The sequence below is a fragment of the Pseudophryne corroboree genome, chromosome 1, assembly GCF_028390025.1.
Source record: "Pseudophryne corroboree isolate aPseCor3 chromosome 1, aPseCor3.hap2, whole genome shotgun sequence".
Classification (NCBI taxonomy): Eukaryota; Metazoa; Chordata; class Amphibia; order Anura; family Myobatrachidae; genus Pseudophryne; species Pseudophryne corroboree.
The window spans coordinates 1,115,359,901-1,115,382,902 of NC_086444.1; the positions used below are offsets into that span (position 1 = coordinate 1,115,359,901).

Here is a 23,002-nt window from a genome sequence, read left to right on the forward strand (position 1 = left end):
TTCTGTTTTACTAAAAGAACCAAGCTGAGGCGTTTGTCCTTATGTCTCACATTGTACACTAATTAAATGACTTTATAACTTTCACAGGGGAGTAAGAGTCGAAGTCAGCAGGACAGCGCTGGAAGCATGGATGATGACGGCACGCTATGCACGCCGCTGGAATACGGTAGTAAGGTAAACCCTGTGGTGCTATTTGCTGTTTGGAGAAAACCCCCCATAGTGCTCACAAAATCCGACCATGCCGTTTGACCTGTTCATTGAGGGTCTCCAGTCGGCTTGATTTGTTATCACATATCACAAATAGATCATTTTATTTTAAGAGGAAAAATGTATTTTTATGAGACAGAAAACCCCCCAGGAGATATTAAGATCAAAATGCCCGTTCTCTTTAAACTGTAGAAATGTATGTGTTGGTAGTGCTAGTGCACCTACATCCTTCCCACAATGGGGCGGCCATCTTGCCTCGTGCCTTAATGGTTCCTAGTGAATGTAGTGTTAGTGCACCTTTATTTCCCCCCGCAATGGGGCGGCCATCTTGCCTCTTGAGTGGATGGTTCCCAGTAAATTGATAGGCTGAGTTCTCCTAATGATTGGTTTCGTCCACAAAATGTCTGCCTCCACAGCGTGTAAGCGGTAAGTTCGCTTCAAGAATATTGTCTTGGGCTTGTTTTGGTTCTTCCCTTTTAATATAGATTTATTTTGTCCACTTTTTGCGCATTCAGGATGAAACCGCTCCTTCATTTTGTGGACTAGATCCAACATTTTCTCCCGAGCTCCCTCTAAAGGCTCATGGCTCCATGGGTGACTTACCAAAGGGAACAGAGAAATCACCCTGCGAGCATCCGGGAGAATTATCTCATCCAGGATTCCGACGCCGAGCTAACACGTTGAGTCATTTTCCTGTCACATCTCAGGATTTAGCAGAGCCTGTGCAGAAAACCCCATCTGTTCCTCAGAGGAAGCTTATGCGGCATCACTCCGTGAGCACAGAGACGCCACACAAAAGCAAGTGAGTACCGTGTAATTGTGTTCTATTAAGCCATCTTTTCAGGCAGTCAGGGATAATGGACTAAGAAGAAAGCACCGGCATAACTTTTATTATTTCTTCATTTAATGCTAGGTATTTTCTTGTGGCATTAGCACAGCAGAATCCCAGTTTATCTGGTCTTTATAGCTTCTCAGCAATTCAATGATCTGGTCACACACATGGCCAAGGCTTTAAGTAATTCATATTAAATCAGTATTTTAAAAATTGCTACTTGAGATCCATATTTTACTTATTACTATTTTTATTTTTATTTAGTCTGTGCAGTAATCAACACTGCATAAAGACGCCAGTGATTACACGCTTTGTAAAACCGTTTTCCCATTAATCATATACTGTTAAAAAAATGATTGTATTTGTATTTTCTCCTGCCCAGCAATTCCAGTCATGCCACCGCAGGGGCTTTATATTGTTCATTTCCCAGAGCTCTGGAACATGGAAACTCCAGTAGTTTCCATAGGTTCTTCCCTGCTAGAATTAGAATGTGCTAGATAAGATAATACATTATTTTGTTGGACTATCAATAAAATACTGTGATCCAGGTGCTGAGTGGGGCAGTCGGCTTAGTGCCAGGGAACCATTTAATAAACTGTGTCATAGTAAGAGTGTCTACGGTGGAAAGTATAACCATTAAGAAGTTCATTTTACTTGTAGGTTTTTTTAAAGCTGCTTTAGGTGAACATTTTTGGTGTACCACATTAACATGGCTTAAGTATAGGAATGTAAGCAGGGAAGCCCAATGGGAAGCAGCGATGTTGGTTATTGCCGCTTCGCCATTGGTCCTCCTGCTCACAGCCCCTTCCCAAACATCATACAGCTAGGGCTGTTAGACTAATCAGAGTCCGGGACACTGAGGATGGGCAGAGCTATAATTGTAGCTGATAACCTTACCTTCAGTCCATACAGTGTTTTGCTGCATTTTTATAACCGTTGGTACAGCCCACAAGATGGCTGTCTCCACTCTGTGCTGGCAATTGATGCACTTTAACTACTTTCTGCAGGCAACAATGGGATATTCACTCCATCCCATACATTTTCATCATGTTGCCACAGCATACATGCATTATAGGGCCATTTTTGTAATTAAAGCCAACGAGTCAGGATGTCGGATAGTGTCTTGAGTTAACCAGTTAATTAGGTTTGGGCTTACTCTAGAATATGTTCTCCTCTAGATGTCGTAGAGCATAAAATAAGGGTTATGTGACGGTTGCATATAGTTAATTATAAGGATCCAGGGATAAGGAAGGATGAAAGGGGTTATCTTTAAGCTGGGTACACACCTGCCGATCCGCCAACGTATCTAACGATTGGTAAGCGCATACACACTTGCCAATCGTCTGTGTCATTAAATGTGCCTGTCCAGTTGAGATGTCAGTCACAAGTGTCCGCCTATACACACAGCCAGATGCACCGATATAGCTGCAGATAAACAGTATCGGCCATTGGCTGTGCAGGGCCGGCGTCGTTCACAGATGTATCGGGGGTACACACCTACAAACAGGCTCGCGCTATATTGGCTGTTCGATTGAATGGCCGATATATTACAGTGTGTACCCAGCTTTAGACACAATAGGGAGAGAAATGCAAAGGAAAGTATTTGAATTACGATGAAGACTTCATTTAGAGGTTGGACCAGACCAAGTTAAACAGGCCAAATATACTGCACATGTGGACAAGCCAGTGGTAGGAAATGCAGGAAAGCACTACCAGCTCCTACATCTAGCACGCACACTTTATTTTATTTCTCCGATCTTCCTTACAAGTTGGGCTAAAGCTCTAAATTCGCCTCCATGACCGCAGAACAACATGGTTCTGCTAAGGTGCTAATTTAGTCTACCTGGATTTACTCCCATCTATGTGTTCTATACATGAGGTGTACTATGAGATTCTGGTGCTCGGGATCCTGGCTCCCAGCATACCGGCGCCGGGATCCGACCGCTGGAATGCCGGCAGCGTGGTGAGCGCAAAAGAGCCCCTTGTGGGCTTGCTGCGGGCACGGTGGTATGCTAAGTGCGCCACGCTAGTTATTCTCCTTCAGGGGTGTTGTGGACACCCCAAGAGGAAGACTAGTTGTCGGTATCCCGACAGTTGGGATCCCGGCGCTGGTATGCAGAGCGCCGGGATCCCGACAGGTGGGATATCGAGTGCCTCCCCTATACATGAAGCAGTGAAAAGAGAAGTAAAGTGAGTCTGTAAAGAAGTTGCCCATAGCAACCAATCAGCTGCTACGTATAATTTTATAGAATGCACTTGATAAATGATACTTCAAAGTTGATTGGTTGCCATAGGCAACTTCTCCACTCGCTTACTTCTCTACTCCTTTCACCGCTTCACGAGTAGACCTCTAAATGTGGCCCTTATGGTGGAAGTAAGATAACCAAGACCTGAATTTCACCTTTGCAGTTTGATGATTGGGAAACTAGGGTAAAGATCCTGTAAAGAATAGTTTTATCGTGTCCATATTCTGTTTTCAATCACTATTTTCAACCCCCATTACCAATCATGAATTGTCTCCAATTTAATTTAGCTTCTGTGTTTGTAAGATGGAGATTATTTCATATGTACAGTATTTGTCATAAACCTGCAGCTGACTGTAGGCTTTACCATGGGCTGTCAGGGCTATTAATAATTACTTGCAGTGTTCTACACATAAGGGGTAGTGGGTGTAAGAAAGCAGTTGATGTTAACGCCTTTATTATTATGCTTTTCTCTAACGTCCTAAGTGGATGCTGGGACTCCGTAAGGACCATGGGGAATAGCGGCTCCGCAGGAGACTGGGCACAACTATAAAGAAAGCTTTAGGTCTAACTGGTGTGCACTGGCTCCTCCCACTATGACCCTCCTCCAGTTAGAATCTTGTGCCCGGCTGAGCTGGATGCACACTAGGGGCTCTCCTGAGCTCCTAGAAAGAAAGTATATTTAGGTTTTTTATTTTACAGTGAGATCTGCTGGCAACAGACTCACTGCAGCGAGGGACTAAGGGGAGAAGAAGCGAACCTACCTAACAGGTGGTAGTTTGGGCTTCTTAGGCTACTGGACACCATTAGCTCCAGAGGCATCGACCGCAGGACCCGACCTTGGTGTTCATTCCCGGAGCCGCGCCGCCGTCCCCCTTACAGAGCCAGAAGCACGAAGAGGTCCGGAAAATCGGCGGCAGAAGACTTCGGTCTTCACCAAGGTAGCGCACAGCACTGCAGCTGTGCGCCATTGCTCCTCATGTACACCTCACACTCCGGTCACTGATGGGTGCAGGGCGCTGGGGGGGGGGGCGCCCTGAGGGCAATAATATGAAACCTTGGCTGGCAAATCTACATCATATATAGTCCTAGAGGCTATATAGATGTAAAATTACCCCTGCCAGTATTCCAGAAAAAGCGGGAGAAAGTCCGCCGAAAAAGGGGCGGGGCGATCTCCCTCAGCACACTGGCGCCATTTTTCCCTCACAGCTCCGCTGGAAGGAAGCTCCCTGGCTCTCCCCTGCAGTCTGAACACTACAGAAGGGTAAAAAAGAGAGGGGGGGCACTAAATGTAGGCGCAGTATAGATATATATATATGATATATAAAAAAGCAGCTATAAGGGAAAACACTCATTTATAGTGGGATCCCTGTGTTATATAGCGCTCTGGTGTGTGCTGGCATACTCTCTCTCTGTCTCCCCAAAGGGCTTTGTGGGGTCCTGTCCTCTGTCAGAGCATTCCCTGTGTGTTAGCGGTGTGTCGGTACGGCTGTGTCGACATGTTTGATGAGGAGGCTTATGTGGAGGCGGAGCAGATGCCTGTAAATGTGATGTCACCCCCTGCGGGGTCGACACCTGAGTGGATGGTGCTGTGGAAGGAATTACGCGACAGTGTCGACTCCTTGCATAAAAGGTTTGACGACATACCTAATGTGGGACAGCCGGCTTCTCAGCCTGTGCCTGCCCAGGCGTCTCAAAAGCCATCAGGGGCTCTAAAACGCCCGCTACCTCAGATGGCAGACACAGATGTCGACACGGATACTGACTCCAGTGTCGACGACGATGAGACTAATGTAACTTCCAGTAGGGCCACACGTTACATGATTGAGGCAATGAAAAATGTGTTACACATTTCTGATGTTACCCCCGGTACCACAAAAAAGGGTATTATGTTTGGAGAGAAAAAACTACCAGTAGCTTTTCCTCCATCTGAGGAGTTAAATGAAGTGTGTGAAGAAGCGTGGGCTTCCCCTGATAAAAAGCTGGTAATTTCTAAGCAGTTACTAATGGCGTACCCTTTCCCGCCAGAGGATAGGTCACGCTGGGAAACATCCCCTAGGGTGGATAAAGCGCTCACATGCTTGTCAAAGAAGGTGGCACTACCGTCTCCGGATACGGCCGCCCTGAAGGAATCTGCTGATAGAAAGCAGGAGGCTATCCTGAAATCTATATATACACACGCAGGTGTTATACTGAGACCGGCTATTGCTTCAGCCTGGATGTGCAGTGCTGCTGCTGCGTGGTCAGATTCCCTGTCAGAAAATATAGATACCCTAGACAGGGACACTATATTGCTAACCGTAGAGCATATAAAAGACGCACTTTTATACATGAGGGATGCACAGAGGGATATTTGCCGGCTGGCATCCAAAATTAGTGCAATGTCCATTTCTGCCAGGAGAGGGTTATGGACTCGGCAGTGGACAGGAGATGCAGATTCCAAACGACATATGGAAGTTCTGCCTTATAAGGGTGAGGAGTTGTTCGGGGATGGTCTCTCGGACCTCGTATCCACAGCAACAGCTGGGAAGTCTACATTTTTACCCCATGTTCCCTCACAGCCAAAGAAAGCACCGTATTATCAGGTACAGTCCTTTCGGCCCAATAGGGGCAAGCGGGTTAAAGGCGCGTCCTTTCTGCCCAGAGGCAGAGGTAGGGGAAAGAAGCTGCAGCATACAGCCAGTTCCCAGGAGCAAAAGTCCTCCCCCGCTTCCTCTAAGTCCACAGCATGACGCTGGGGCTCCACAGGCGGAGCCAGGTACGGTGGGGGCCCGTCTCAAATTATTCAGCAATCAGTGGGCTCGCTCACGGGTGGATCCCTGGATCTTTCAAGTAGTATCTGAGGGGTACAAGCTGGAATTCGAGACGTCTCCCCCCCCGCCGTTTCCTCAAATCTGCCTTGCCAACCACTCCCTCAGGCAGGGAGGCAGTGTTACAGGCAATTCACAAGCTGTATTCACAACAAGTGATAGTAATGGTGCCCCTACTTCAACAAGGAAGGGGTTACTATTCCACAATGTTTGTGGTACCGAAACCGGACGGTTCGGTGAGACCCATTTTAAATTTAAAATCCTTGAACACATATATAAAAAAATTCAAGTTCAAGATGGAATCGCTCAGGGCGGTTATTGCAAGCCTGGACGAGGGGGATTACATGGTATCACTGGACATCAAGGATGCTTACCTGCATGTCCCCATTTACCATCCTCACCAGGAGTACCTCAGATTTGTGGTACAGGATTGTCATTACCAATTCCAGACGTGTCCGTTCGGTCTATCCACGGCTCCAAGGGTCTTTACCAAGGTAATGGCCGAAATGATGATACTCCTTCGAAAGAAGGGAGTTTTAATTATCCCGTACTTGGACGATCTCCTGATAAAGGCGAGGTCCAGAGAGCCGTTGTTGATCGGGGTAGCACTATCTCGGGAAGTGCTACAACAGCACGGCTGGATTCTAAACATTCCAAAGTCACAGCTGGTCCCTACGACACGTCTACTGTTCCTGGGGATGGTTCTGGACACAGAACAGAAAAAAGTGTTTCTCCCGGAGGAGAAGGCCAAGGAGCTGTCATCTCTAGTCAGAGGCCTCCTAAAACCAAAACAGGTGTCGGTGCATCACTGCACGCGGATCCTGGGAAAAATGGTAGCTTCCTACGAAGCGATTCCATTCGGCAGGTTTCATGCAAGAACCTTTCAGTGGGACCTGTTGGACAAGTGGTCCGGATCGCATCTTCAGATGCATCGTCTGATAACCCTGTCTCCAAGGATAAGGGTGTCTCTGCTGTGGTGGCTGCAGAGTGCTCATCTTCAAGAGGGCCGCAGATTCGGCATACAGGACTGGGTCCTGGTGACCACGGATGCCAGCCTTCGAGGCTGGGGGGCAGTCACACAGGGAAGAAACTTCCAAGGACTATGGTCAAGTCAGGAGACTTCCCTGCACATAAATATTCTGGAACTAAGGGCCATTTACAATGCCCTAAGTCAGGCAAAACCCCTGCTTCAAAACCAGCCGGTGCTGATCCAGTCAGACAACATCACGGTGGTCGCCCATGTAAACCGACAGGGCGGCACGAGAAGCAGGACAGCGATGGCAGAAGCCACACGGATTCTCCGATGGGCGGAAAATCACGTGTTAGCACTGTCAGCAGTGTTCATTCCGGGAGTGGACAACTGGGAAGCAGACTTCCTCAGCAGGCACGACCTCCACCCGGGAGAGTGGGGACTTCATCCAGAAGTCTTCCAACTGATTGTAAACCGTTGGGAAAGGCCACAGGTGGACATGATGGCGTCCCGCCTAAACAAAAAGCTAGAAAAGTATTGCGCCAGGTCAAGAGACCCGCAGGCGATAGCTATGGACGCTCTAGTGACACCGTGGGTGTACCGGTCGGTTTATGTGTTCCCTCCTCTTCCTCTCATACCAAAGGTACTGAGGATAATACGGAGAAGAGGAGTAAGAACTATACTCATTGTTCCGGATTGGCCAAGAAGAGCTTGGTACCCGGAACTTCAAGAAATGATCTCAGAGGACCCATGGCCTCTACCGCTCAGACAAGACCTGCTGCTGCAGGGGCCCTGTCTGTTCCAAGACTTACCGCGGCTGCGTTTGACGGCATGGCGGTTGAACACTGGATCCTGAAGGAAAAGGGCATTCCGGAGGAAGTCATTCCTACGCTGATTAAGGCTAGGAAAGAAGTAACCGCAAACCATTATCACCGCATCTGGCGAAAATATGTTGCGTGGTGTGAGGCCAGGAAGGCCCCAACGGAGGAATTTCAGCTGGGCCGTTTCCTGCACTTCCTACAGTCAGGGGTGACTATGGGCCTTAAATTGGGTTCCATTAAGGTCCAGATTTCGGCTCTATCGATTTTCTTCCAGAGAGAACTGGCTTCACTACCTGAAGTTCAGACTTTCGTTAAGGGAGTGCTGCATATTCAGCCCCCTTTTGTGCCTCCAGTGGCACCTTGGGATCTCAACGTAGTGTTGGATTTCCTAAAGTCACATTGGTTTGAGCCACTGAAAACCGTGGATTTGAAATATCTCACGTGGAAAGTGGTCATGTTGTTGGCCTTGGCTTCGGCCAGGCGAGTATCAGAATTGGCAGCTTTGTCATGTAAAAGCCCTTATCTGATTTTCCATATGGATAGGGCAGAATTGAGGACTCGTCCCCAGTTTCTCACTAAAGTGGTATCAGCGTTTCATCTGAACCAACCTATTGTGGTGCCTGCGGCTACAAAAGACTTGTAGGCTTCCAAGTTGTTGGACGTAGTCAGGGTCCTGAAAATATATGTTTCCAGGACAGCTGGAGTCAGAAAGACTGACTCGCTATTAATCCTGTATGCGCCCAACAAGTTGGGTGCACCTGCTTCAAAGCAGACTATTGCTCGCTGGATCTGTAGTACGATTCAGCTTGCACATTCTGCGGCTGGACTGCCGCATCCTAAATCTGTGAAAGCCCATTCCACGAGGAAGGTGGGCTCTTCTTGGGCGGCTGCCCGAGGGGTCTCGGCTCTTCAACTTTGCCGGGCAGCTACTTGGTCGGGGTCAAACACGTTTGCTAAATTCTACAAGTTTGACACCCTGGCTGGGGAGGACCTAGAGTTTGCCCATTCGGTGCTGCAGAGTCATCCGCACTCTCCCGCCCGTTTGGGAGCTTTGGTATAATCCCCATGGTCCTTACGGAGTCCCAGCATCCACTTAGGTCAGAGAAAATAAGAATTTACTCACCGGTAATTCTATTTCTCGTAGTCCGTTGTGGATGCTGGGCGCCCATCCCAAGTGCGGATTGTCTGCAATACTTGTATTTAGTTATTGCTTAACTAAAGGGTTATTGTTGAGCCATCTGTTGAGAGGCTCAGTTGTTATCATACTGTTAACTGGGTATTGTATCACGAGTTATACGGTGTGATTGGTGTGGCTGGTATGAGTCTTACCCGGGATTCAAAATCCTTCCTTCTTGTGTCAGCTCTTCCGGGCACAGTATCCTAACTGAAGTCTGGAGGAGGGTCATAGTGGGAGGAGCCAGTGCACACCAGTTAGACCTAAAGCTTTCTTTATAGTTGTGCCCAGTCTCCTGCGGAGCCGCTATTCCCCATGGTCCTTACGGAGTCCCAGCATCCACTACGGACTACGAGAAATAGAATTACCGGTGAGTAAATACTTATTTTTACTCTAAAAATGATTACATAATAGACTATAGCAACACGGGACAGCAGTTACTGGGGTATCCGGACTATAGATCTACACTAAAAAGGTTTTACACTAATGGTAGACATGCATTAGGTCGACATGGTCAAAAGATCGACTTAAAAGGAAGTTCAGGTCGAAAGGGTCAAAAGCTCGACATGTAAAAGATAGTTCAACAGAGTCAAAAGGTCGACATGGTAATGGTTGACACACATATATGGTAGACACAAGTTTATTTTTCTTTTTTTTTCAACTTTTTCATACTTTACCATCCATGTGGACTACGATTGGGAATAGTAACCTGTGCCGAGCGCAGTGGTAGTGGCGTGAGACACCTTGCCCGAAGCATGGAGAGCGAAGCATTTCACTAATGGGACTTGTTTGTGGCAGAAAAGTGACGAAACAGCCCAAAAAAACAAAAAAAAATTGTCTACCTTTTTTTTTTTTTTTTTGGTCCACCTTTTGACCCTATCAACCATTTCTACTGTTGACCTATTCTATGTCGACCTTTTGACCCTGTCGGCCTTTTGACTTCATCGACCTAATGCATGTCTAATATGTATTCATTTATGGTATTTTATTGTATGCTGCAGCATTACATTTTTATATGTATGTGTCTTTTGAATAAAATATTTAATTTAAGTTTGAATTGTAGTTTTAATTGGTATAGGCAGTGCTCCTGATTTTTTACGGGGAGTTTCTTTTCCCTGTAAGTAGCGCAATTATCCTTATAAATTGGGAGCAGCAGCTTGTGCCTTATTACGTCTCCATTTCTTAGTAGATACTGGCACCCATTTGCATGTATAGGTGCCTTCACGCCTTAAAGTGTGGAGGGACCGGTACATGCGATTGGATAGGATTGTGTACCATTAGTGGTAGACCTATTGACTGTAGACCTTTTACGTGTAGATCTAATAATCCACACCTAGTTAGTGGTGGGCTCTACTTGCAGGCCTGCGTTATTTCATAACTAATAGAAATAAATGAACACACGTTCAGTGGCTGGGGAATTTTAAGAAAAGGATAATTGAATTATTGGTATGCAACGGCAAGTCTCCTTTATTCATCAAGGTCTTCCCAATTATGTAGCGCACGATAGGTGCTGGCGGTTAGAGTGGTTTGGCCGAGACAGGAGAAAGTTGCTTTAATAACCTTTTTCTTTTTACCTAAAGTATCTCCAGCTATATTTAGTATGTGGTAAAGCTGAGCTTATGGGTGGGAATGTGTTTTTGGGAGGGACCAGTTGTTGGTTTTTTTTCCCCCTGTAGATTAAGTGAAGTGAAGGAGGCTAAACCGCAAGGGAAAACGTCCGTTTATGGTGCACATAGTTTGGGCAAGACAGGTTGTGACTTACAGAATTGTCATCCAGTTCCGCTTTCACTGGAACTTTGTGACCCCTGGATCCTTCTGCGCCACTATTTAGGAAGTGAAGTTGTGTGATTACTCGTGCGGTCATTAGAGAGCTCTGGGGTGTAATCTCAGGGCAACACAAGGGATTCCCAATGTTGCACAGAATATCTCACTAACCGCTTTATTATACTGGTTATATGTAACCAAGCAGTGGCTTGGTGCTGTACAGTCCTGGAGCATGAGCGGCAGAATGTAATTGATTAGACCAGAAGAGACAATAAAAAATAAATTATTAAGATGTGTTTATATGTCATCCTTAGATTCACTTATGTGGTGAGGGACAGAATTTGCTTCTGATTGGCCATATATTTTATGATGGGAAGCCACCAGCAATGGTTTTCCTATCGCATCGACCATCAATAATTTGAACTGGTCCTGGACCACCAACCCAGGGCACCCCTACAAGTGCCGAGAAAGTACCCAAGTGTACCACAGCACTCATGGGCTCATTTATCAACGAGTGATCAAACTCGTTGTGAATTAGAAAACTCGTTGCATATGCTAAATGGTGCTCCAGCCAATCAGCTCCTAACTGTCATGTGTCTGAAAAATGACTGTTGGGCGATCTGTTGCTCAGTGGGTACCCCACATTAGGTTCATGTATCAGCGCAGACTCCGTGTATGCCGTCAGTGGTTATGATGCACATGCAATATTTGCCTTTTTAAAAAAAAAAAATTTCAGTGAGACTGCCAAAGGTGTTGTGTGCAGCTCCGCATGTGGGTATATCTAGTGCAGACCAGGCGGGACATGCCATGCACCACCGGGGGTTCTATAGTACTGTGCAGCTAAGCCTTCATGCAAAAATAATGCTTCAAATCGTAGAAAACAGAACAGTTTATCTATATCCTACCCACAAGATGGAGCCAAGATGTTGACAATATCAATGTCGACGGTCACAATATCAAGGTCAACATTGATAAAATGTCAACATTCTCAGAATGGGTTAGGGCTAGGCTGTGGGTGGAGGGAGGTTAGGGTTATCGGTAGGGATTAATGATAGTGGAGAAATACTTACCGGAATGCCGGAGAATCGGAGGTCTGACATGGAAGTGGCATTCACATGACCGCCGGGATCGGGAAGCCGCTGCTACTGCAGCCGCCAGGAGAGGTTGAGTCACCGCTAGGCTACCAAGGCGATATGTCGACATTTCATCACTGTCTACATGATGAATGTCAATAATCCGTACCCAACCCTCTTCCCACATCTTAAGATACATGTGGTTATATACACCCTCATGGGTCACCTGGATCCTCATCTCCAAACTGCTGTTTCTATTGCTCGCCAAGCTCCTGTACAGACTCCAGTCCCAAAATAAATAAGACTTCCCACAGACATTGCAGGTCGGGGCAGTGAAGCTAAGGTCTGGTAGACCTTCATTTGGCAGTGGTACAAATGCTAGTCATAAGCCATTGGAATTTTGTTTAACTAAATTGTCAGTGAAAAAGAATTGTAAGCTTATTGGGAAGATTGTGACAGTGCTAGGACATGCCAGCTCCCCTAACTGAGGGCACGCAATTATCCTCATCTGAGACCTCTCCAAATGTATAGTCAGTCTGCCATTCTGTCCTCCTACTGACAGACCCAAAATCCCAAATAAGGGAATCAAGACTTTTATACACCTCCATTTCTCACCTCTACTGACGTCCCCCCATCAAAGAAAAGCAGCAAATTAGCTGACACGATACATTCCTACACTATCTCTCCTCTGTGATTGGCAGACTCAGGAGATGACTGACTAATGTGGAAGTCTGTTGGGTATTCTGGGAGGGTCGGTACATATGGAACATACCTTCGGGACAACAAGAAACAGTGTATACCCTGTTTTATCCAATACAGTATTACATAGATCACCTTGAGTCGGAGTAATGCTGAAATGAGCAGATAACCTGGACATACCATGTTGCAATGCAAGGGGTGCAAATACATTTATTGTTTTTGCATGCAGGGTAAATACTGCCTGCTTTTGTATGAAGGCCACAACTACTGGTTCTCTTTCTTTTATTTTACACAGCAGTTTAGATTTGAGTTTGGAGACACCACACCTAACTGTAACTCTCTCTGCCCACTATAAATCTGCCCTCCTGCAGTGCAGCATGGTGTTACCAAGGTGCACACTTAAGGTGCCCATACACTAGTGAGATTTGGGCCCTTTTTATCCGAATCCGACGCATTGGGCCGAGAAATCGGATGGAAAGTGTCAAATCGTATGTGTTTTACCTCCGATTCCGATCCAAATCGCAGTCCCGTGCGCATCGGATCGGAGCCGAAGATCACAAGGGCTGCACTATAGATTTATTTGATCCGGCAACCTTGGCTGGGATGTATCGTATGCGATCCTGCCGCCCTGGAAGCTGACGGGCAGTTCGAGGGAAATCTTATGCGACTGCACCCCTCAGAGAAGTTGCAGTAGTGTATGGGGACCTTTTACTTGCTCTGTCTTGCTTTATTCCCACCTCAGCATCTGTCAGGCGATTGCTTGAATGAGCGCGAGGCAAGATAACCTCCTAGGGAGTGTAAGATTGAGGGCTTTCACACAGGGAAGGTTCGGGTTAATAGGGATTGTTAGCCAGTTAGGTTTTTCAGGGGGGGTGTTCAGGGTGGGGTGTCAGGCATTTTGTGTGTAGTCCTAGATAGGGTCTGCCTCTTTTTCCTGCATTCCCCGCCCACCCACCCCAAAAAACTGTTTTCTTTTCTTTTGCCTGTTGGGGTTTGTCAACCTCGATGCAGCTGGAAAGATCGGCAGTCCAGTGTCTATTGCGCTGCTTTATTGGAGGTGCGCTCTCTTTCAATACATACAGCTAGTCTGACTTACCCTACTGGAGGTCAGGAGCATTGGCTCTCTGGCCAGCCCTTTATCGGTATATTGACAGGAGAGTTGGAGCCTTGACTTGTTTCTTAGTAGTGCCCATTTTGGCTTGGTTAAGAGTAAGTCGCAGTGTCACTCAGCAACTGGCCGTTTTTTCTTTCTGAAACCAGCTTTCTTAAATAATAAAAGGTTGACCGATTTTAATGGCATTTCTGTTGCCAGTGTCGTTATTTTAGATTAGTATTGTTAAAGGGGTTTTGGGGGTAAGCTCAGCCTCACATCTGCCGATAGGGGGTTTATGGCTCTTTATATTTACAGAATGTTCCGATTGGATGGGGGGAGGGAGGTGCATTCTGTCTGCTGTCGCACCATTTACATTGTCTAACTACTCGATGGTAAGGTACAGTACTTTTCATGCCAAACGTGTACTTAGCAGTATGGGACTGTGCAGCTTAGGAGACTGCAGTTTGTCAGCACTGTGCGCTGTCCTATTCCACAGGTCAATATTGACACTTGCTGTGTACATTGGAAACGTGGCTCATTCTTGTTGTCCTCTTGCTTTGCTTTTTTTTTTCTTTCCTTTTTTCCTTCTCGCATATCTTCAGAACATTCTGCCTGAGGAAATCTAGCCCATTGAAGTAGTTTTTATAGTACAGTAATGAGATCTCTTATACGTGCAGAAACAAAAACCGTCCAAACAGACTGATTTTCTGATTTCTTTTAATTTAAAGTTGTTGTTTTTTTAGTAATTCCTGCAAATTTTGGACCTGGTCAGTTCAAGCGCGCTGTAAGCAAGGGGAAATTATGTCCCATGCAGATCACACATCCTTTTCATTTTGGGTGCTGTTAAACATGAACATTCTAAATGTGCATTGTTGCATAATGTCCCATGGTCTTTGCTCCTTTGCGAGTAGCTCTAACTGATTTTGTCTGTAAGAAGAGTGATCAACCAAAAAACTATCATGTGTTCACCTACCATGTCATTTTTACCTCTGCTGAAATCTCTTTTCACCACTCCCCTCCCTCCCGGGCTGGAATGCTGGTGTCTAGTTCCAGCACAGCTTCCAGCCAGCCTGATAGCAGCTCAGCACCGTGTGAGGAAGCTTCCCCTTCTCCTCCTGTCACTGCCGCCTCCTCCCTTGTATGCCTCAAAAAACTAAAGCACAACAGCAGCGGGGAGCCAGGTGGTCCAGTCACACACAAGAGGTGAGCAGTAAGACCATGTTCTTGTGGGTTTCTCCTGCATGGTTCGTAGCCTGGCTGTCAGTGCAACTTCACTTTTTGCAAACACCTTATTGATCTGTCTCTGCATGCCGGTGAGGTTTGTTCAGATAGTGCTGAAATAAATGTTATGACTTCTTAACAGCATACATGTATTTTTATGCTTCATGTGTTTTACGTTTTCGTGATTTTTTTTTTTTTCACATTTATTTATTTTAAATGAACTAACTAACGTGGGTGAAGTTCTTTTCATTTACAGCTTGATCCCAGGTTTTCCTGTGTCAAGGGAGTTTGTAACCAGTAATTAGTTCAGGCCAGTCTATTAGATCTGTAATGATGACATCTGAGTGTCAGATCCCTGCCACCACTGATAATGAAATATTAGAGAGATCGTTGAGGAAACCTGGGTGTGTGGGTTTCTGCTGTTATGTAATTTGTTCGGTTATGTTGGTTCCTCATTAACTGTTTTATTATCCATTTCTGATTAATAGGAATGTAAGTGCTCCCCCCCCCCCACACATAAAAAATAAGCTTTTTTTTTTTGTTGTTGCCGCCATTGAAAAACGTAAGCTTTTTGTGTTACTGTGACCAAAGATTGGGTTAGTAGTTATTTAGGCGTTTCTCTTTCTTTATATTTTCTCTTTACATCTTTTGCTTCTTCTTATCTTTTCCTCTCCTTTCTGCTTCTTGTGATCTGTGCTCTCAGCCTTTTCTACCGTTCTTCTCTGCGAAAGAAGCTTCATTCTTCCTCCTCAGTCCCAAACTTTCTAAAGTTTCTGGCTCCTGTAGCCGAGAACAGTACAGCCGAGTGTAGCCAACAACGGTAGGTCACCTGACTCATCCTGTGCGCTCTCACATCCTGTCTGTTTCATTGTAATGTCTATAGTTTCCAATTCCATTGTTATACACAGGCGAGGTGCTCGGTCAGTGTGCAAAGGAGAGATGGGAATTCCTACAAATAGGATTAATGAAGCCGATTACTCTTTATTCGGCTGCCAGAGAGAAAAAAAAAAGTAAAAAGACAAATTACTTCCGCTTCTAACATATTAATGGAAGTAGAAATCTTTGTTGTGCACTTTGAAAGTGGTTGCTTGGCATCTACATATATCTCCAAATTGCTTCTGATTGTAGAAGGGTCTTAACTCAGATCAGTGAGAGTACTAACACCGGATTACATAATGATTTTTCTATTTACTGTATGAATACTTACCAGAAAGCACTGAAAACAAAATGGAGACGTGACCCAGTGTTGGTACTCTCATCGATTAGCGTTGGGAACATCCTGTAAACACAGGCAATTGGAAAGTGCAGAATGGCTCATGCATTTATTTTCAAAAAGTATGTAACAAAGATGTCTGCTTTTGATATCGCATAAACTCATTTAGATGGCTTGTTCTTGATGGCTGGTAGGGGAAGCGGTGAAGATCCTGCTGCACCGGATCCCGGCGATCACAATGCCGATGGGTGTCCACGACACAAAGGGGGACCTTTACTAAGCAGTGATAAGAGCGGAGAAGTGAGCCAGTGGAGGTGGCCCCATCGACCAATCAGCAGCTCTGTATAATTTTATGCAAATTATAGATGCTACTTCAGTGCTGATTGGTTGCCATGGGCACTTCTCCACTGGCTCACTTCTCCGCTCTGCTTAGTAAATGTCTCCCTCAGAGAGGGAGTATAGATCCTGTGGTGAGCGCAGCAAGTCACCGCGTCCGCAGCGAGCCGGCAAGGGCTTACTAGCGCTCGCCCCACTGCCGTCCTGGTGGCCGGGAAGCCGCTGTCGGTATACGGACGGCCGGCATCCCGGCCATCGGTATTACATACTGAATCCGCTGGTAGCTGGGTCCATCGGGATCTTTGTTTCTTTCCACTTTATCATGACCCCAGTACATATCTGACTTTGTATATCGTAACTGTGTGCAGCTATATACATATGTATAAATTGACATCTCTGTTGCAGTGATTTTGAGTGTAAGTCCACCCTTAAAGAAGTGGGAAACAGTAGCCCGGTGAGGACACGCCGACATTCTTGGAGGCAGCAGATCTTCCTGCGTGTGGCAACCCCACAGAAGGGATGTGATTCTCCTAATAGATATGACGGTAATGGACATTTTATCACTTTTATTTTACTTGCATTATTACTGTCTGTGTTCAGCAGAATAGCTACTTATGTACTGCCCAGTGTCTTTATTTGCGCCACTGTACAGAGTTCATGCAGAGACATACTGCAATCGGTTTGGGATTGAAAAGCCGGCGGTCGAGATGCCGGCAGCCAAAATACCAACTGCGGCATCCCGATCAGCAGAATCCTGACAAGGGAAGGCAAGTATGCTTACTTACCCCCCCACCCCCTTTCCTTCTTCCAGCAGCCTAAACCTAACCCCCACCCCCTGCAGCCTAACCATCCCTGTGGGGTGCCTAAATTAACCCCCCTCCCTGCAGTCTAAACATAACCCCCCACTGGTCCGCACCTAACTATAACACACACGACCCCCCCCCCCCCTCAATGACTAACCTCTTCTGCGGCCCGGCCAGGGTGGTACCTTATTCAGGATGCCTGATTAGTGTCAGGATTCGGCACCGGTATTCTGACTGCCTGGAATCCGACCGCCGGGATCCTAACTGGATCCCCTGTAATTAATACCCCTTTTCCACTAGCGTAGCACGGGTCGCAGCCGTGTCGCCTGACACGGCTGCAACCCGTGCTACAGCCCCCTGCAGACAGCGCTCACCAACCCGGCAATTGCTGGGTTGGTGATGCGCTAGTGACGCGGCAGGGGCGGCGCTGGGAGATCACATGATCTCCCAGCGCCGCCCTCCCTATGCACTGTGAACGGGAGCCGTGTCGCCTCGACACGGCTCCCGTTCACACTAGACAGCTAGCCGGGTTGAACACGTGTTCAACCCGGCTAGCTACCAGGGTAGGATTCCCGGATCACTTGATCCGGGAATTTGCCGGGGGACCCGTTTCCACTAGGGAAAAACACTGGTAAATGCGCGCCTCCGCGCATTTACCCGTGTTTAAAAAAGCTAGTGGAAAAGGGGTATAACTTGGAAAAAGTCAGGACAACTGAGAAACCAGAATTAGCGTATATCTAAGTTATCACTGTGGAGCAGCCATTTTGTAGACCAATCCAGTATTCGGCGCATTAGCTTGTTTAGTTCCTAATTTATTTAGCATCTCGTTAGATTTTCCTGAATTTTGGGTTAGGCCACAAAATGTCTGCCTCTGCTGTGAGAAGCCTCAGACACACCTCGCTAGCTGCCGTTGTTCGCAGCACAGCGATCAGGCTAAAAAAATCTGCATTTCTGCTTATGCATCGCAATGCGCACGCGCGACTTACGGGTACAAAGTCCTTTGTGGTTTTGCACAGGTTCTAGCGATGTTTTCATTCGCACTGGCGGCCGCAAGAAGATTGACAGGAAAGGGGCGTTTCTGGGTGTCAACTGACCGTTTTCAGGGAGTGCTTAGAAAAACGCAGGCGTGCCAGGGAAAACGCAGGGCGGGTGTGTGACGTCAAAAGCCAACCCTCCAACGTTAGAATCATCGCACACGGAGAGTAACTACAGGGCTGGTCTTTTTTTGCACAAAATGTTTTTGCAGGCGCTCTGCTGCACAGGCGTTCGCACTTCTGAAAAGCTAAAATACACTCCCCAGTGGTTGGCGACAATGCGTTTGCACGGCTGCTAAAAACTGCCAGTGAGCAATCAACTTGGAATGACCCCCACTATACAGACTGCAGGCATTAGTAATGCCCATTTCAGACTAGCAGCAAAATCCCTGGCTATTGCACATGAACGTGCAGGAACTTCGGATTTTGCTTAGTCTGTTAGGGCCCTTAAAGAAAGAAAAAAAATATGGGATAGGCGACCCGGCATTTTAACCCGAGTAGTTACCAGGATTGAATTTGGGATCTACCCGGGTCGCGGCGCAGTTTAAATGGGTAACCCGTGTCGATCTTGCCCGGGACCGTTTACAGCATAGGAAGAGCTGACGCTTGAAGATGATCTCCTCTGCACCTTGTGCAGTGACTTCGCAAACCCGGGATTTGCCGCCCGTCCGAAAGGGGTCTCAGCTGGGTCGCATCTGGATTGGACACGTGTACAAAATCCCAGGTGCAGCCAGGCATTTCTAATCTGAAAGGGTGTAACAGATATTATTCCAGTTAAGTGTCTCTGCTTTGCAAAAGAAAATTTATACTATAACTAGGTGTTTGGAGCCGGTGAGTGCAAATGAGTGGAGGGTAAACCACAATATGCCTTTGGATGGTACATGTGTATAGTTTAAAAAGAAGAAATGTATGTATGTATGTATGTACGTACGTACGTACGTACGTACACACACAGGTCCCGCAACACTCTGTAAGAAACACTGCAAGAGGTGGCAGGTGAACGGTTTACCTGCCGCTTCTTGCTGTGTTTCTTAGAGTGCAGCGGGACGTGTATGCATATGAGAATTTCAGCTGAAATACCTACCGCTGGCACCAGGATAGTAATTGTGAGTTTTACGGGAGTGCTCTGCTTCATGATGTATATGTATGTGTGTGTGTGTGTGTGTATAAATGTATGTATGTATGTATGTATGTATGTATGTGTGTGTGTATGTGTGTATGTATGTGTGTATATATATATATATATATATATATATATATTTCTCTGACGTCCTAGTGGATGCTGGGAACTCCGTAAGGACCATGGGAATAGACGGGCTCCGCTGGAGACTGGGCACTCTAAAAGAATGATTAGGTCCTATCTGGTGTGCACTGGCTCCTCCCTCTATGCCCCTCCTCCAGACCTCAGTTAGAATCTTTGCCCGGCCAGAGCTGGATGCACCTAGTGGGCTCTCCTGAGCTTGCTAGTAAAGAAAGTATTTGTTAGGTTTTTTATTTTCAGTGAGATCTGCTGGAAACAGACTCACTGCTACGTGGGACTGAGGGGAGAGAAGCAAACCTACCTGCGTGCAGCTAGCTTGTGTTTCTTAGGCTACTGGACACCATTAGCTCCAGAGGGTTCGAACACAGAGCCTGACCTCGATCGTCCGTTCCCAGAGCCGCGCCGCCGTCCCCCTTGCAGAGCCAGAAGACAGAAGAAGGTCTTCATTAAGGTAGCGCACAGCACTGCAGCTGTGCGCCATTGCTCCCACTGCACACCACACACTTCGGTCACTGTAGGGTGCAGGGCGCTGGGGGGGGGGGGGGGGGGCGGGGGCGGGCGCCCTGGGCAGCAATAAGATTACCTTTTGGCATATTATGCACATAATACAGTCTGAAAAACTGTATATGTGCAAAAAAACCCGCCATTAAGATATACAAAACGCGGGAGAAGCTCGCCGCTGAGGGGGCGGGGCCTTCTTCCTCAGCACACCAGCGCCATTTTCTCTTCACAGCTCCGCTGGAAGGACGCTCCCCAGGCTCTCCCCTGCAGTATCCAGTACAAGAAAGGTAAAAAAGAGAGGGGGGGCACATAAATTTAGGCGCAAATAAGATAATAAGCAGCTATTGGGAAAAATCACTCATCATAGTGTAAATCCCTGTGTTATATAGCGCTGTGGTGCGTGCTGGCATACTCTCTGTCTCCCCAAAGGACTTTGTGGGGTCCTGTCCTCAGTCAGAGCATTCCCTGTGTGTGTGCGGTGTGTCGGTACGGCTGTGTCGACATGTTTGATGAGGAGGGTTACGTGGAGGCGGAGCAAGGGCAGATAAGTGTGGTGTCGCCCCCGACGGGGCCGACACCGGATTGGATGGATATGTGGAAGGTCTTAACCGACAGTGTCAACTCCTTACATAAAAGGTTCGATGACGCAGCAGCCTTGGGACAGCCGGGATCTCAACCCGCGCCTGCCCAGGCGTCTCAGAGGCCATCAGGGGCTCATAAACCCCCGCTAGCTCAGATGGTAGACACAGATGTCGACACGGAGTCTGACTTCAGTGTAGATGAGGATGAGACAAATGCACAGTCTACAAAAGCCATCCGATGCATGATTACTGCAATGAAAAATGTATTGCACATTTCTGATATTAACCCGGTTACTACCAGGAAGGGTATTATGTTTGGGGAGAAAAAGCAGCCAGTGACTTTTCCCCCATCTGATGAATTAAATGAATTGTGTGAAGAAGCGTGGAGTTCCCCCGATAAGAAACTAGTGATTTCTAAGAGGTTACTGATGGCTTACCCTTTCCCGCCAACGGACAGGTTACGTTGGGAAACATCCCCTAGGGTGGACAAGGCGCTCACACACTTATCAAAAAAGGTGGCACTGCCGTCTCAGGATACGGCCGCCTTAAAGGAGCCTGCGGATAGAAAGCAGGAAGCTATCCTGAAGTCTGTGTATACACACTCAGGTACTATACTGAGACCTGCTATTGCTTCAGCATGGATGTGTAGTGCTGCAGCCGCATGGTCTGATACCCTGTCAGACAACATTGATTCCCTCGACAGGGATGCTATTTTGCTAACCATAGAACATATAAAAGACGTCGTCTTATATATGCGGGATGCACAGAGGGACATTTGCCTGCTGGCATCTAGAATTAATGCAATGTCCATTTCTGCCAGGAGAGTATTATGGACTCGGCAGTGGACAGGTGATGCTGATTCTAAAAGACACATAGAGGTTTTGCCTTATAAGGGTAAGGAATTGTTTGGGGATGGTCTCTCAGACCTCGTATCCACGGCAACAGCCGGGAAGTCAACTTTTTTACCTCCGGTTCCCTCACAGCCTAAGAAAGCACTGTATTATCATGTACAGTCCTCGGCCTCAGAAAGGCAAGCGGATCAGAGGCGCATCCTTTCTGCCCAGAGGCAGGGGTAGAGGAAAGAAGCTGCACAGTCAGCCAGTTCCCAGGAACAAAAATCCTCCCCCGCTTCCTCCAAGTCCACCGCATGACGCTGGGGCTCCACAGGCGGAGCCGGGTGCGGTGGGGGGCGCGTCTCCGAAACTTCAGCAACCGGTGGGTTCGCTCACAAGTGGATCTCTGGGCTGTACAAATTGTATCTCAGGGATACAAGCTGGAATTCGAGGCGACACCCCCTCGCCGTTACCTCAAATCAGCCCTGCCAGCTGCTCCCAGGGAAAGGGAGGTAGTACTGGCGGCAATTCACAAGCTGTACCTCCAGCAGGTGATAATCAAGGTTCCCCTCCTTCAACAGGGACGGGGTTACTATTCCACAATGTTTGTGGTACCGAAACCAGACGGTTCGGTGAGACCCATTCTGAATTTAAAATCCTTGAACACTTATATAAGGAAGTTCAAGTTCAAAATGGAATCGCTCAGGGCGGTTATTGCAAGCCTGGAAGAGGGGGATTTTATGGTGTCTCTGGACATCAAGGATGCTTACTTGCATGTCCCCGTTTACCCACCTCACCAGGAGTACCTCAGGTTTGTGGTACAGGATTGTCATTACCAATTCCAGACGTTGCCGTTTGGTCTGTCCACGGCACCGAGAGTATTTACCAAGGTAATGGCCGAAATGATGATACTCCTTCGGAAAAAGGGAGTTATAATTATCCCGTACTTGGACGATCTCCTTATAAAGGCGAGGTCCAGAGAGCAGTTGTTAGTCAGTGTAGCACTCTCTCAGGAAGTGTTGCAACAGTACGGCTGGATCCTGAATATCCCAAAGTCGCAGCTGATTCCTGCGACGCGTCTGCTCTTCCTGGGCATGATTCTGGACACAGAACAGAAGAAGGTGTTTCTCCCGGTGGAGAAGGCCCAGGAATTGTCATCTCTGGTCAGGGACCTCCTGAAACCAAAACAGGTGTCGGTGCATCACTGCACGCGAGTCCTGGGAAAGATGGTGGCTTCTTACGAAGCAATTCCCTTCGGCAGGTTCCATGCAAGGATCTTTCAGTGGGATCTGTTAGACAAATGGTCCGGATCGCATCTTCAGATGCATCGGTTGATCACCCTGTCCCCAAGGGCCAGGGTGTTTCTGTTGTGGTGGCTGCAGAGTGCTCATCTTCTCGAGGGCCGCAGATTCGGCATACAGAACTGGGTCCTGGTGACCACGGACGCAAGCCTCCGAGGATGGGGGGCAGTCACTCAGGGAAGGAACTTCCAAGGACAGTGGTCAAGTCAGGAGACTTCACTACACATAAATA

At 47.2% G+C, this 23,002-nt stretch overlaps 1 protein-coding gene across 7 annotated transcripts in view; it reads left to right on the top strand.

Annotated features, from left to right (window-relative positions):
* TBC1D1 (TBC1 domain family member 1) overlaps nucleotides 1-23,002 on the top strand; it is a 349,707-nt gene that overhangs the window by 249,819 nt on the left and 76,886 nt on the right. For 4 of the 7 annotated variants that reach the window (XM_063922416.1, XM_063922441.1, XM_063922460.1 and 1 more), the window contains 6 exons: nucleotides 88-174; nucleotides 723-1,009; nucleotides 14,734-14,889; nucleotides 15,611-15,727; nucleotides 15,816-15,917; nucleotides 16,862-17,001. In XM_063922416.1, coding sequence (XP_063778486.1) covers nucleotides 88-174; nucleotides 723-1,009; nucleotides 14,734-14,889; nucleotides 15,611-15,727; nucleotides 15,816-15,917; nucleotides 16,862-17,001 — 889 coding nt within the window. The remainder of the gene's footprint in view (nucleotides 1-87; nucleotides 175-722; nucleotides 1,010-14,733; nucleotides 14,890-15,610; nucleotides 15,728-15,815; nucleotides 15,918-16,861; nucleotides 17,002-23,002) is intronic. The other 3 variants (XM_063922450.1, XM_063922470.1, XM_063922425.1) reach the window with 2 other exon arrangements.